The 15,792-nt window shown below is 39.7% G+C and overlaps 1 protein-coding gene across 6 annotated transcripts in view; it reads left to right on the plus strand.

Moving 5' to 3' along the window:
• Positions 1–10,858: 10,858 nt before the first annotated feature.
• Positions 10,859–15,792, plus strand: part of Nkain3 (sodium/potassium transporting ATPase interacting 3) — a 614,497-nt gene continuing 609,563 nt past the window's right edge. Inside the window, exon 1 of one of the 6 annotated variants that reach the window (XM_063257371.1) lies at positions 10,859–11,698. Coding sequence is in view for 2 of the 6 variants with exons in the window: in XM_063257369.1 (XP_063113439.1) it covers positions 11,645–11,698 (54 nt within the window). In the remaining 4 variants the exon portion in view is untranslated. The remainder of the gene's footprint in view (positions 11,699–15,792) is intronic. The other 5 variants (XM_063257372.1, XM_063257368.1, XM_063257369.1 and 2 more) reach the window with 5 other exon arrangements.

Genomic DNA, 15,792 nt, shown 5'->3' on the forward strand with positions numbered 1-15,792 from the left:
GTTAAGGAGTAAAGTTGATGTCTCATATCCCAATACAGATTAAGTGTCTTTGATCTGAAAATTAAAAATCAAAAATGCCCCAATCTGTGAAACTCTTTGGATGTTAATTTGAGGATATAAAGGGGAAATTCCACACCTGACTTCAAACAGGACACTAATAATATTGTACTTTGAGTCCATATATATAAAGAAGGTACTAAATACACAGAGTTAGTATTTAGATTTAAGTTGTATCTGTAGAAATCTTATTATATATGTGACAGTATTCCAAAAAAGCCACCCAAAAACACTTTTGGTCTCAGATATTATAATAACTTAACCCGTATTTGAAAATTTTGTGAAGACAAAAATGATAAGAACTTACAACTTTAAAAATCTGCATTTCATGATCTAACCTTCTAAGCGTGCCATACTCCCCTACTTACTTTTTAATTTGGATCTTTCGCCACTCTTAATGTAGAGTCAGGCAGAACCAGAGTTTCCACAAAGGAACTTTGCCATGAAACAAACAGGAAAAAGAAGATATAAACAGGCAAAACAAAAACAAAAAGAGACAAAAACCTAATCATACCGACTCAAATGACACTGAAGCATATATGGATATGTATAAATGTATGTTTAGTAATACCTATTACTTGTGTGGAGGTATATTTTTATATTTGTTTTAGTCTTTTTTCTACTGATGTAACAGACTGCTATATTATAAACAATAGAATTGTATTGGAATCATGGTTTGGAGGTTGCAAAGTCCAACTAAAGAGGTCACATCTGTGAGGGTTTTATTATCATGTGTGTCAGGATACAAGGCATCACATGATGTAAGACTACAGGAAGGCATAAAGGGGTAGAAATGTTTGCCTTCATAATTAGCTAACCCATGTAATAACTGACACATTCATGTGGTAGCAGCATTGCATGTGAGCACAACACCTTCTTAAATGAAGTAAGTGGTCTGACTGTCTCTTAAAAGATCTATCACTTACCACTGGCAATGGTGTTTAAATTCCAACATGTTTTGGCCAGTATGTTCAAGCCATAGCAACACTGAACACTATGTATAAAGAGCCATATTAAAAATAAATGCACGGGGCCTCCCGCACCTAGCCATCGGTGTGCAGAGGAGGGGCTGGACGGATCTGGGGCGCCTGCATCGGCCTCCCGTGTGTCTGGAGGACTGTGGATGTCTCGGCAGGCGGTGGAGCATCGTGGGTTCCGGAGGCCCCCCAGCCTGTGGTGAGTGCTCAGCGCACTCTGCCCAAATCCCAGACTGTTCCGAACCCTCCAGGCTTCCGGGTGCAGTGAAGTGGAGAAGTGGGTTTGAGGCCTCTACATCCACCTCCCCATCCCGGCTGCACTTGGAGAACTGCTGAGCTTCCAACGGGTGGGCGGGCCCACGCTATCCCCGGAGCCCAGCCTGTTTGGGCATCCTGCACCTAGCCATCAGTGTGCAGAGGAGGGGCTGGGTGGATCTGGGGCGCCTGCATCTGCCTCCCCATGTCTGGAGGACTGTGGATGTCTCCATGGGCGGTGGAGCATTGTGGGTTCTGGGGGCCCTGCAGCCTGTGGTGAGTGCTCAGCGCACTTTGCCCAGAGCCCAGACTGTTTAGGTCCCTCCAGGCTTCCGGGTGTGGTGAAGTGGAGAGGTGGGTTTGAGGCATCTACATCTGCCTCCACATCCCGGCTGTGATTGGGGAGCTGTGGAGCTTCCAACGAGCAGGTGGGCACACAGTGTCCCTGAGGCCCAGCTTGTCTGGAACTGCGGAGTTCTGAGCAGGTAGAGGAGGGCCATTGGTCCAGTGGTTTGGGGTGGCGTGGTGCCAGAGTCTCAGTAGCTGCAAACATAGAAGGGGATTTCCAGCAGATCCTGAGGAAGCTTTCAAATAACACTTGAAACACAGATATATAGGAAAATGACAAAACGAAAGACCAAATTACAACCTCAAACCTCCAGCCCATCTCAAGAAACCCTAAGAGCAATGTATATAGAAAAAAATATATGCCATTCACCTCAAATATCGGACACAATAGCTACTGAAATTAACAAGCAACTCCAGGAAGCTTTAAAGAAATTCAAACTTGAAATAATCTCCCAGGTAAAAGAAGAAATCATAAAAGAAATGAAAGAGATTCTCAATATATCTAAAGAAAACACAGATAAAAAATGGGAGGAACTAAACAAAAAGATAGAATCCCTAGACGAGAATATAAGAAAGAAACAGAATACATAATGCAGAGGCACAGAGATATACAGGAAATAAAAAACTCCACTGAAAGTTGTAAAAACCGCCTTAATGAAAGTGAAGATAGAATTTCAGACCTTGAAGACAGGGTTGCAGCTAGTGAACAGGAAAGGAAAGATCTTTTAAAAATAATAAGGAATCAGGAAACAACAATTCAACAACTGCAAGATGATGCAAACAAGAATAACATAAGAATGATAGGGATTAATGAAAAAGAAGGAGACAACATAAAGGATGTCAAGAGGATATTTAGAGAAGTAATAGCTGAAAATTTCCCGAGCATGAGATCAGAAACCGACATCAGGATCAGTGAACCATATAGAACTCCAAATAGTCATAACCAAAGTAAAACTACACCCAGACATATAATAATCACCATCCCAGAAATCCAACACAAGAATAGATTATTAAAAGCTGTCAGAGAAAAGACAGATCACTTATACAGCAAAACCTATCAGAATCACAGCAGACTTCTCAGCACAAACAATAAAGTCAAGAAGAGCATGGAGTGAAGTATTCCAGCTCCTAAAGCAAAATGATTTCCAACCTAGACTGATGTATCCTGCAAAAATATCATGCAAAATTGATGGTGAAATACGATACTTCCATGACAAAGAACACTGAAGAACTTCATGAACACCAAACCAACCCTGCAAAAAATATTGAAAGACAGTTTAGATACACAAAGGAAAAAACCACTAAGCAAAGCAGATAATTAAACAGAACAGAAAGATAAAGATGCAACAGCAGAGAGATAACATGTCAACAATAAACCAGCATATAACAGTTATAACCATTAATGTAAATGGTCTCAATGCACCAATCAAAAGAAACAGACTAGCAGAATGGATCAAGAAACACAATCCAACCATATGCTGTTTACAGGAAACCCATCTAACCCAGAAGGATACTCACAGACTGAAAGTCAAAGGATGGAAAACAATACTTCATGCAGCAGGAATCCAAAAAAAGGCAGGAGTAACCATTCTGTTTGCAGACAACATGAACTTTAAACCAACAATGACCATAAAGGACAAAGAAGGTCACTACATACTTGTAAGGGGAAAACTCCAAGAGGAAGAGATAACTATCTTAAATCTATATGCACCAAACATGAGAGCACCCAGTTATATAAAACAACTATTAACAGAAATGAAAACTCAAATTATCAGTAACACAATTGTAACAGGAGACCTTAATATGCCATTGACACCAAGGGACAGATCAACCAGACAGAAAATGAGCAAAGAAATCACAGAACTGAATCACACCTGCGAACAAATGGAGTTGATAGACATATACAGAATGTTCCACCCAACAACATTAGGATACACATTCTTCTCAGCAGTACATGGATTATTCTCTAAAATAGACCATATATTAGCTCACAGAACATATTTAAACAAATGCAAAAGAGTTGAAATCATCCCTTGCATCATCCCTTGTTATCGGATCATAGCGCTCTGAAATTAGAAGTTAATGATAAAAGATACTGCAAAAATCCCGCAAACACATGGAAACTGAATAACACACTCTTGAGTAATCAGTGGGTCACAGAAGAAATTAAAGAAGAAATTAAACAATACCTAAAAGAAAATGGAAATGCAGATACAACATACCAGAATTTGTGGAATGCAATGAAAGCCGTCCTCAGAGGAAAATTACTGCACTGAGTTCCCAAATCAGGAAAACAGAACGAATACAAACAAATAACTTGATGCTACACCTCAAACAGCTAGAAAAAGAAGAGCAAATCAAGCTCAAAGTCAAAAGAAGAGAGGAAATTATAAAAATCCGAGCAGAAATCAATGCAACAGAGACTAAGAAAACAATCCAAAGAATCAACGAATCAAAGAGTTGGTTCTTTGAAAGAATAAATAAAATTGATAAGCCCCTAGCCAACCTTATTTAAAAAAGGGAAGAAAAAGCTCAAACTCATGCAATAAGAAATGAAAAAGGTGAAATCACTACAGACCCAACAGAAATACAGAAGATCATCAACACCTATTTCGAAAACCTCTACTCTCAAAAGTTTGATAACACAGAAGAAATAGACAGATTCTTAGAAACATATGAAGTACCAAAGCTAGATCAAGAGGATGTAAAACTGTTGAATAACCCAATCTCTGTTAATGAAGTTGAAAATGTAATTAAATCCTTACCCACCAAGAAGAGCCCAGGCCCAGATGGATTCACTGCAGAATTCTACAAGAAATACAAAGAATACCTAATGCCGACACTCCTCAAACTATTCAATGAAATTGAAAGGGAAGCAATCCTTCCTAAGTCATTCCTGGAAGCAAATATTACTCTAGTACCAAAACTGAGAAAGACCCAACTAAAAAAGAGAACTATAGACCGATCTCCCTAATGAACACAGATGCAAAAATCCTCAATAAAATATTGGCAAATAGGATGCAGCAAATCATCAAGAAGATTATACAGCATGACCAAATGGGATTCATCCCAGGAATGCAAGGATGGTTCAACATACGTAAATCAATAAATGTAATCCACCATATCAATAAAGCCAAAAATAAGAATCACATGATCATTTCTATAGATGCAGAAAAAGCCTTCGATAAGGTCCAACATTTATTCATGATAAGAACTTTACAGAAAATTGGAATAGATGGTCTTTACCTCAATATAATAAAGACCATTTATGACAAACCAACAGCCAGCATCATACTAAATGGCCAAAAACTGAAAGCCTTTACTTTAAAATCAGGCACAAGACAAGGATGTCCTTTATCACCACTCCCATTTAATATAGTACTTGAAGTACTAGCCAGAGCAATTAGGCAAGAGAGAGACATAAAAGGGGTAAAGATAGGAAAAGAAGAAGTTAAATTATCATTGTTTGCAGATGACATGATAGTCTACATAGAAGACCCCCTAAATTCCATGGAAAGACTTAGATACAATAAATAAATTCAGTAATGTGGCTGGATACAAAATCAATACTCAGAAATCAGTAGCATTCCTATAGATGAACAACAAAATCACAGAGAGGGAAATAAGAGAAACCACACTCTTCACATTAGTAAGCAAAAATTGAAATATTTAGGAATTACTCTTATGAAAGAAGTGAAAGACTTATACAGTGAAAATTATAATACACTGAAAAAAGAAATTGAAAATGATCTCAGAAAATGGAAAGACATCCCTTGCTCATGCATAGGAAGAACAAACATTGTGAAAATGGCCATTTTCCCAAAACTGTTATACAAATTCAATGCAATCCCTATAAAAATACCGTCAACATACCTTATAGATCTAGAGAAATCACTCCTAAATTTCATCTGGAACCAGAAGAGACCTAGAATCGCAAAGGCAATTCTAAGCAGCAAAGACAAAGCAGGAGGCATCACAATCCCTGACTTGAAGTTATACTACAAAGCAACAGTAGTAAAATCAACATGGTATTGGAATCAAAACAGAGCTGAAGATCAATGGAATAGATTAGAAGATACAACCACAACTACAAACACACTCAACCACCTTATCTTTGATAAAGGAGCCAAGCAGGTTCACTAGAAGAATGACAGTCTCTTTAATAAATGGTGCGGAAAAACTGGCTCTCCATTTGCTGAAAACTAAAGCTAGACCCATGTCTATCACCTGTACTAAATTAAAATCTAAATGGGTCAAAGATCTGAATATTAAAAGAGAAACACTAAATCTATTGGAAGACAAATTGGGTAGAAACCTTGAAGACATAGGAGTAGGTAGAGAATTCATGAACAGGACTCAAACCGCACAGGAAATACTTTCCAGAATCAATAAGTGGGACCACTTCTTATTAAAAAGTTTCTGCATGTCAAAAGAAATCTCCAGCATAGTGAAAAGAAAATCCACAAACTGGGAGAAGATTTTATTGAACTCTCTCAGACCAGGGACTCTTGTCTAAAACATATAAAGAGTTAAAAAGACTCAGACCCCCTAAATTCAAAGACCCAATCCAAAAATCGGCATCTGAGATGAATACGCACTTCTCAGATGAAGAAATGCAAATGGCAAATAAATACATGAAAAAATGTTCATCATCATTGGTCATTAGAGAAATGCAAATTAAAACCACACTGAGATTCCATGTCACTCCTGAAAGAATGGCCAGGATCAAGAAAACCAACAACAACAAATGCTGGAGAGGCTGTGGGGAAAAAGGAACTCTCCTACACTGTTGGTGGGAGTGTAGACTAGTGCAGCCTTTGTGGAGGTCCATCTGGAGATTTCTCAAAAAGCTGGGAATGGAAGTCCCGTTTGTTCCAGCTATTCCACTTCTAGGCATATTCCCAGAAGAATTGAAAGCATCATACCACAGTGATATGTGCACACCTATGTTTATAGCAGCACAATTTGTAATCGCCAGATCTTGGAAACAACCCAAGTGTCCATCAACTGAGGAACGGATAAAAAAGCCGTGGTATTTCTATACAATGGAGTATTATTCAGCTATAAAGAAGGATCACATTGAGATATTTATCAATAAATGGGTGCAGCTTGAGACCATACTCATAGGTGAAATAAACCAATCTAGTATGTGTGAATACCGAGTAGTTTCCCTAATGTAAGTAATGATTCAAGTATATAAAAATATGCAGTAATCATGATTCCCCATTAGGTGGCCTTGAAGCCTCATAAAGTTTTCACTTATTAATTGGAAACTCTATATTCTGGGCTTCTTGATATGGAAATATTTGAAGCTATAGTATATGAAGTTTTATTCAAATATTTCAAGGAAAAAGACAGACATTATGGTAACTACTATTAAGTCGGGTTATTTGGTGGTGAAACACTAGGTTGCTGAAACAGTCATGCTTTGACCTGTACTGTTATATTGTTATTTCCTGTTTTATCTCAATCTCTCCCTTATTCTTTAAAAAAATTATTTAGTTATTTCTTATGTTTGTTTTAATTAAGGGGAAAAATTTAAAAAATTAGCAGGATATATAATAGTAACTTTTTTTGATTTCCTATTAACTTGTTTTGAAGTCCTATAATACTCCCACTATCTTGTTTTGACTGATTAGACTCTGCTCCATTCTGTATGATAGTATCAAGTTTGAGGGTATAGGCAACTACTTTGAAGGCAATAAGATTCACTAAGATGCCCATTCTGGTTTGACTATTGTCTCCTTTGGAAGTCCTGTAATGTTTACAATGCTTAAGTTTTATTGGTCTTGTACTCTACTGTTTTTTTTTTTTAAATTTATAATACCTAATGAGGTAGACAATTCTTTTTAAGGAAAAAGAGACCTTGTTGATAACCATTGTTGATAACCTTGTACTCTGTTTTACATCATGTGCTATGTCTACCCTTGGTTTTGACTGACAGCTCTGTTTTACTATATTTGACTTTATTCTCTCCCCCCCAAAAAAGTAATAAGAACTAAGAAGTAATAAAACCCAAAATGTGTAAATTTTGTTGTAAAAAAGAGAGTGAAAAAAAGAGCTCTAAAGGATACAACAGCAAGTGTGTTTAGGGGTGTTAAATAGCTGACCATATTAATGTTTTTGTTTGGATCATTGAACACAACTGTTTACAGTCTCACTGTTTGAATGTCCACTTTGTATGCTTTGATACTGTGATTTGAGCAACTATCTCTAAGATGATAATATGTAATCTATTAACTGGTGATTTCTTACTGTTTTTTTTTTTTTTTGTAGTTCTGTATTACTTGTACCCTTACACTGCTTTGTTTTGTTTTGTTTTTCTCTTTTTCCTTTTAAATAAAATTTGAAAAAATAAAAATAAAAAATAAAAATAAATGCACATAATCGTTCATTCAACAAATATTAAATTTAATCATTGTAAGCACAGGAGAAGCAGCACTGTGTTTGAATGGAAGTACGGGAAGTTGTACAGAAAGCAAGTGTTTTAATGAAAAGTAAAAGAGAGTTACTGGGACATTATTTCAGAAGATGCATTCAGCTTAGTTCTCTGTGTTTGCAATGGAGGTGAGGTTCATGGGGCTAGGGTACAAGTTCCACCAAGATGAGGAAGAACAAATGCCAAAAGGCAGTCTTGCCAGACAAGTTACAGAATCATGCCCACTGTACGCATGAGAAAATCTATGATTGACAGGAAAGCAAAGTGACTTCTCTGAGAGTCTGAAAATGGCAATGACAACTTTATGGACTATTCTACTTACATTTTGGTTTCTTCACTCACCTTTTCTAGCATTTTCTCCAGCCGATGCTTCTTCTTCTTCTTTTTTTTTTTTTTCAGGCCACACTTCCTCCTTCTCCTCCTTTCTTTTTTCCTCCTCCTCCTCCTCCTCCTCCTTTTTCTTGTTCTTGTTCTTGTTCTTCTTGTTCTTCTTCTTCTTGTTCTTCTTGTTCTTGTTCTTCTTCTTCTTCTCCTTCTCCATCCATTGGTCTGTCATTTTCTATTTTCTTCTCTCCAAGAGATAAATAATTCTTTGCTCAAGCCTTCCCTGTCTATCAAAAGCATCAAACTTGAATATAGCATTTGGTCCCAAGCTATGTCAGAGAGGGATTGACCTTATGTGCTCACACCATAAGCACCTTGTGGAAAGGACAAGGAATAATATCTTAAACATTTGCAAACCAAGCAGCCAGAAAAAAATTATGAAGAAAATATTGAAGGAACAAAGAAAGAGGGAGGAAAGAAAGAAAGAAAGAAAGAAAGGGGAAGGTCTTATGCACAGTGCTAAATATGATTTTGCAGAGGAGAATAAGATTGCAGAGAGAAATAAAGAGAAATGTCATTCAGTTTCTAATTTTGTTGCTAATATTGTGTTACATTCATTTCTTTAAATGTATTTAAGATAAATGTATTTTTCAATTGTCTTAAATCACACAAAGAAATTCCAATCTAGATTTCTTGGGAGGAGAGACAATAGGCGAGGAAAAAATACATACCTGGGAGCCTCCAGGGTTCTGAAAATCTTTCTAAATAGGTGATACTGACTCTGGAGGTTAGATCAGCAAAAAATATGATGGCTACCTCTGAGGGAAAGGTTTGCTCTTCTGCTGGTAAGTGGTACTGGTACCTAATGTTTCAGGGGTCACACAGTGAGTGTGACATCTAGTAGTACTACTGTCATTTACCTACTTTTACATTACTGGCCCTGTTTGGTAGTTGGAAAATCCACATTTTGTTGAAGGGGATGTACATAGCCACTACCTCCTGCAGCTGTTGTGAAGATTACATGAAAGAATACATGTAGCATTTAGACAGGTGTCTAGTGAGGCTCCACTTTGCAATAGTTGCTGCAGAGTATTTCATAAACAAATAATAAATTGTGGATAAAGTTAGGTTGGTGTAAACACACACAATCTGGAGAGAAGAAAGTGTTGTTTCTTTTATTTCCAGCACTCATCACAGACTCTGGAGATGAGGCTAAAGTAAACTTTCTGAAAGTTTAGGCAGAAGACTTGCTTATGTCCTCTCACTCCGCAGCTGCTTGCTGTAGCTTTTGTAGGGGTCAATAGCCTGGCTTTCTGCAGTGACCTTTAACACACGTTCAATTATGTATTGGCTAAGGTCCATTTTCCCTGTTTTCTTCGTTTATCATGAATGAAGATGGGATGAATGTCTACATAAGTCTTGATCATAAATGTCTTAAAGGTTGGAAGGAAAAAAATCCCGAAAAACAAAACAAAACAGAACAAAGGAAACAAAACAAAACTCTAACTGGCTATTTTCCATGATAAAGGGCAGAAGCTGATTGTAAATTTGAATTAAATTGAATTTCCTTGACTTTCACAGGCTCAAACCCTGAGATCATTCATATGTCTCTACCAGCACTTCAAAGATATCATAAGGTTTTCCTACCAATTAGAACTGTCACATATAAATATAAGTTTTTAAAAAAAGATTTAAAAGAGTCAACAGCAAAACAGTTAATGACCAAAGTCCCCTTACTGCCTGAACGAGTGTTTCAAGAGTTTCTATGTATGGAAAAAACGTTCAAAAAACTAAATAATCTTACAGTTTTTCTTATCAACCTACCACAGAAGACCCAGGAGAACAGTAGTGGATTAGAAACAGTGTTTCCTTGCCAAATTCTGCAGAAAGTCTTTGCAGAGACCATGGCAGAGGACCGTTCCCTGAACTTCCCCTGTGTTCTTGAGCTATGTGCACAGTTGCACTGGGTACAAGAAAATGCGCCCGGGAAATGTGACCGCAAGATCTAATGAAATATAGCTCTCTGCAGAACGCAGGTGTGTAGGGGAGAGCGCCGCTTTCCTTGGGATTCACGGAAACCTCCTGAGGGATCTTAGCTACACAGGATCAGATCATACTTACGAGCCCTTCTTAATGTATTTCTATGGAGGAGGATATCGTATTTATCTTTATTCCGGAAACATTCTGCGTTCCTTTAAGGACTCATCCACCCTTTTCTTTCTCTGGTCTGAAGGAGGATTTCAAAAAGCTTGAGCGGAGAACCCTGAGCCAGATCTCCCAGCGACCCAGCTCTTCCTTCTGTTCCTCTCCAGCTCCTCTTGCTGACCAACTCCATCCAACTTTCCCTGGCGTACTCCAGTAGGGGCGCCCTCCTGGCAACCGACTGCGGTGGACAAAGGCAACCTCAGCCCGCAGCCCCGCAGCTAAGCTGCGCACCAGCCCCCTCCCGGACTTCGGTCTAGCGCTCGGGTGCGCTCTCCCACCTCCCTCTTCCCGCTCCTGGGTCCTTCCTTCCAGGACGCCAACCCGTCCCAATTCTCTCCGCCTGCGGGCAGCCCAGCTAAACCTTGTCATCTCTTTTACAAACGTCTCCGACCACGCAGCCAATCCCCTGCACAACAGCCTGCGGAGAGACTCAGACCGCATCTTGCCAGTTCCACCGCTCGCCCCGGGGGTCTCGGTCAACGCTGATTGCCCTAATACGCGCTCATTCTTATCGCTCGTCTGCTTTCTTTCAGCTGCTCTATCTCTCCCCCTAGAGACTCTCAACAAGACAGGGCAATCCTTCCCATTGGCACTCCCTTTCATTCATCGCCTCCCACCACACGCGCGCGCGCGCGCGCACACAGACACACACACACACACACACACACACACACACACACACACACACGCTGGACTCAGACAACGCACTCCACTCTTCAGACTCCCACTTTCTCCATCCTCCTCCCCCAGTCACCCACTCACCATCTGTACGTCGCCTCCTTCCGCCCCCGCCCCAGTCGGCTCCCCTCCCCAGCTGGGGACTTGCACAGACGCTCGGGGCTAGCTCAGCCTACTGACCTCCGTCCGCCCCGCGGGAAACTAACAAAGGCAGGCGCGAGCTCGGAGCTCGGGAGCGGTGAGCCGCAGCTTGGCCGGCGAGCCTGGGCCGGACCGGCGAGCGCCAGAAGGGACCACTCCGGAGTCCAGTGGCAGCGGCGCGGAGGACTCGGATCTCTGGCCTCTGGGAGTTGCCGGCACCATGGGCTGCTGCACCGGACGCTGCTCGCTCATCTGCCTCTGCGCGCTGCAGCTGGTGAGTGAGTGCTCCGCACGCCTCCGCCGGTCTCTCCTCTCCCCACCCGGTGACCGGACCCTGTCGGGGACCTGCCACTCGGGCTGCTCCGCGTAGCTGCAGCTGGCGGTCAGAGGCCAGGGAACGTGGCGCCTCTGCCAACCCAGCCTTGCCCGCAGCTCGGATTCGGCTCGCTCTGCGCTCCAGCCGCGTGCACTTGCGGCTCGAATCTCCGGAGGGCGCGGTCTCGCTCCGTCCGGTGCTCTGGGGCTCTCTGTCCCCTCCCCCCGCGTTGGGGGAATGTCGCCGAGTGGTTCAGGTGCCGCTGCCTGGGCGATCCCGGAGGATGAGCGATTCCCTTGCCCCTCAGTGGGACACCTAGGTCTGGCCACCTTGGTGTTACCGAAGTTATCCAGGCGCTGTGGGCTCTTCTAGGATGAGCTCCAGTTTCTTGCTTAATTGGAAGGTGTATGGGGACACACAAGTTCTGGGGTGAGAGCAGCAGTTAAGCTCTCTTAGTTAGGAGTGAAGTGGTTCTTACCTTCAGCGGGTTGAAAGGCGGAGGTTGAGGAGCCTTGGCCTCTTGAAAGGAGAGCTGTGTGTTTTTGAAACAGTCATTTCGACCCCTGCCCTTACAATTCTGCTTCAGATTTTCTTGAGGTATTTCATGGTCAGGCGGCGACAGACCGACAGCTGTTGTTAACAAGAGGACAGAGGGAACTCGCTTTTTCTTTTTTTGGCTTGGTGCCTTGCAGAGAGGTGAGTGCAGTAGGAAGTTGGAAGCCAGAGTGTAGAGAAAGAGACCTTTCCTATCAGAGCAAGTACTGTTCATCCCTTTGGAATCTGCGTTAAACCTGCGGGCTCTTCCTTGGTGACTGGAGGTCAAGGCCACGAACCAGCCTCTTAAGGCAGTCTTTTGTGTGTGACAGATTTACATACATGCATTTTCATTGCACTTAACACAAGGTCTGCAGGTGCTTTGCCAGGCTTTCATAGCAGCTTTACATTTGTTTTCTCACAAACTACAGAGGTTTACCTACCTTGTTCTGATAAACAAAGAGAAAAAGCTTTTAATGAACTTCACTGAGTAATGTCAACTTTTGCAATACTTGTTAACGGAAAGTTGAAATAGTGTCCTAAAGTTTCTTAAATGTTTTTCACTTTTCCTTTGCCTCAATTTTCTTTTATGTGTCTTCCATAAAGACTTCACTTTGGATGCACTCAAGTTGACATAATGCACGCATAACTTATTTTCTTATAAATTTAAAATCAGTGGCCACAGGTTTTGGAATCCACCAGGCAATCTTTCTGCCCCATGAAAAACTTATTTGAAACATATTTCATAGCATTTTATTGAAAAAACTGATATTAAAATTCTCTTGAACATGAAGTATCTTTTTCTAAGGAAAAAGCCAAAGACAACTCATGGTTCTCGTAGCTTATATATTGGGAAATCAAAATTTTACTTAATCAACCCTTGATTCTATAAGATTGTGGATAGTCACACTGAACTGTATATTCTACAGTGCCATAATTCCTATTTTTACGTGAAAAGACCATTATGGTATTTCATGCAGCAAATTTATCAATACAATAATTTTCTTAATTTACATTGTAATATTTTTAATAACATTTTGTAATTGCATTCATCAGTCCAGAATGCCACAACTGTCTATGAACTATTTCTGTTGATACAGATGCAAAATTTCTTATCTTCCATGTTGCTCAAGAAAAATACACATATGTTTCTTTAATCTCATAGCCGTTTGATTTTTCCTGTAATGACATATTATACACTCATTCACCTTATTTTCATATGCCTTATATCATTAGATTAGAAACAGCTTGAAGGTAGTGTGTAAACATTCAGTTTTGAAAAATCTACAAGTTCTTAATGTTCATATTAAGAGCTGCAACACTTGTTGAATTTGTAACACTTAACATTTACAATCTATACAGGATTTTGATATAAGCATTTGTTTTACTCTTAAAATCATTCTCTGAGAAAAGTACCCATTTCACTGGTTTGAAGAAGAGATAATTGATATTCACTGATTTTAAAAAATAAAGCATATACATATGTTACATTATTATATCATAAATGATATGAATTATAAAAAGGGTGTTTAACACTACATTACCAAGAAGATTTATTTTTGCTGAATTGAATAATAGTTTCCAAATTCTGTAAAATCAATTTCTGAGTTTCTGTTGAGCTATTGACATGGTGGTTACAGCTATTGATATGGCACATTTTTGGCTTTATGATGCATAATAAAATATTTCTCCACCACTTTGTTGAGTTTAGACAATTAATAGGCAATAATTCACTTCCTGATTTATAGTGTGTTCAAATTTTTTGCTGTAACTTTGGTCAATGTCAAGTTCACTTTAGGATTTCCATCATACAAATAGAATAGCCACATATAACCTCCAAAGCATACCATGAAATATGGTAAAATAATTTGAGGATGAATTTTAGATATTTAGTACTTCTGTTTTCAGTAATTTATCTAAAGCTATTTGAGTAATTTAATTTTTAATAGTGGTTGTGTCAGCTGGCTCACAATATTTCTGAAAATTTAACAAACCAATCCTTGAGCGGAAGCATGCTCTGGGACACCATGGGACAAGGCTCCCTGCTTGCCATTTTCACTGAAACCAGCTGTCTTTCTTCCCTTTCGTATTTTTCTCTGCTCCTACCAACTGTTGGAAGATGGAGGTTATGAAGCAATAAACAAGTGTAGGTGTTGAGAGAGGCTGGCATTTGCTGATCACATTTGCTGAAAAAAAATCTGCAAACTGATGACAAGAACTTGGCTGTAAGATCGTTAATTAGACAGCACAGTAGTTCCTCCTGAGAGTTAAATAAACGAAAGGTTTTTTAAAAATTATTATCAGTGTTAGTCAGATTTCCTTTTCTTGGTCCAAAATAACTAACTCCTACAACTTAGAGGAGAGATTTGTTGGGCTCTCAGTTTCAGACTATCCAAGGCACAAAACTGGTAGAAGGGTGTGGCAGAGCAAAACTGCTTGGTTTACACTGGAAAAGTGCCAGGACCAGAGACTCGCCGTCCAAAGGCATGTTTCCAGCGACCTGCCACCAGCTGGACCCCATTGCCTAACAGTACTTTCCTCTGTGAACGTCTGTGGAAGGATCCACTGGTTAACAGAGCACCCCATGATCCAGGCACCTTTTCAAGAGTCTCATGGTGCAGTCAAATTGACAATTAAGTTTAATGGTCTCATTGTCCTATTCTGGTCTCCCCTCTCCTGAACTACCTGTCCTCCACAGTAAAAAATCAGACTAGGAAATCTAATGGAAAGTAACTTCACATTTTTTGACTAGGATCTGTGGATACTTCGTATCTATGGATGAACTTAAATACAAAATCTGTGTGCTGCTTTTTTCCTCCAGTTGCTTTGATCACCTCCCATCACCACTTTTTCTCCATGCTTCCGCCCTTAAAGAGATTAGTGTAGGTGCTTCATGTTTTATGTTCATATTCTGTGTCTCTGTGTCTGTCTGTCTGTCTCTGTTTTCTCTCTGTGGTATTTGCTTTATTCTTCAAGAAGTGACCATGCAGGAAGGAATCTGTATCCCAGGTAGAGGGGTACGTTTAGTTATGTGTTTCCCACTAACAAGCAACACCCCATGTCGTTTTATAGCTGAGACCCTGTTCAGATGGCAGCCTTCTCTCTTTTACCAAAAATATGAGCAAGATAAAGCACAGCATGTTCTATGCAGAGAAAATTCCTTGGTTTACCCAAAATACCTATGTCATGCCTTGAGTTTCTTTAACAAATTATAATAAACTGAGTAATTTAAACAACATATTTTTTCTCAAAGTTTTGAAGGCTAGAAAATCCAAGATCAAGTTGCCAGTATATTAACTGTTGAAGGCCCTCTTGATGATTTGTAAACAGCTCCCTTATCTTAGAAAGAGAGAGGTTTTCTGTTAAGCCTTTTCTTTTTTGTTTTAAAAACAAAAGATAGAAATGATACAGAATTTTAAAAAATAGTAGGAAACTAACATGAGTTAATATATTGCATATTGTTATAAGATTTAGGCATAAAATGATCAAACAATCGAACAATGAGAGCACAAACTTAT

This window comes from Cavia porcellus, unplaced genomic scaffold (assembly GCF_034190915.1).
Source record: "Cavia porcellus strain 051 isolate PalLab524CR breed Dunkin Hartley unplaced genomic scaffold, mCavPor4.1 scaffold_10, whole genome shotgun sequence".
Taxonomy (NCBI): Eukaryota; Metazoa; Chordata; class Mammalia; order Rodentia; family Caviidae; genus Cavia; species Cavia porcellus.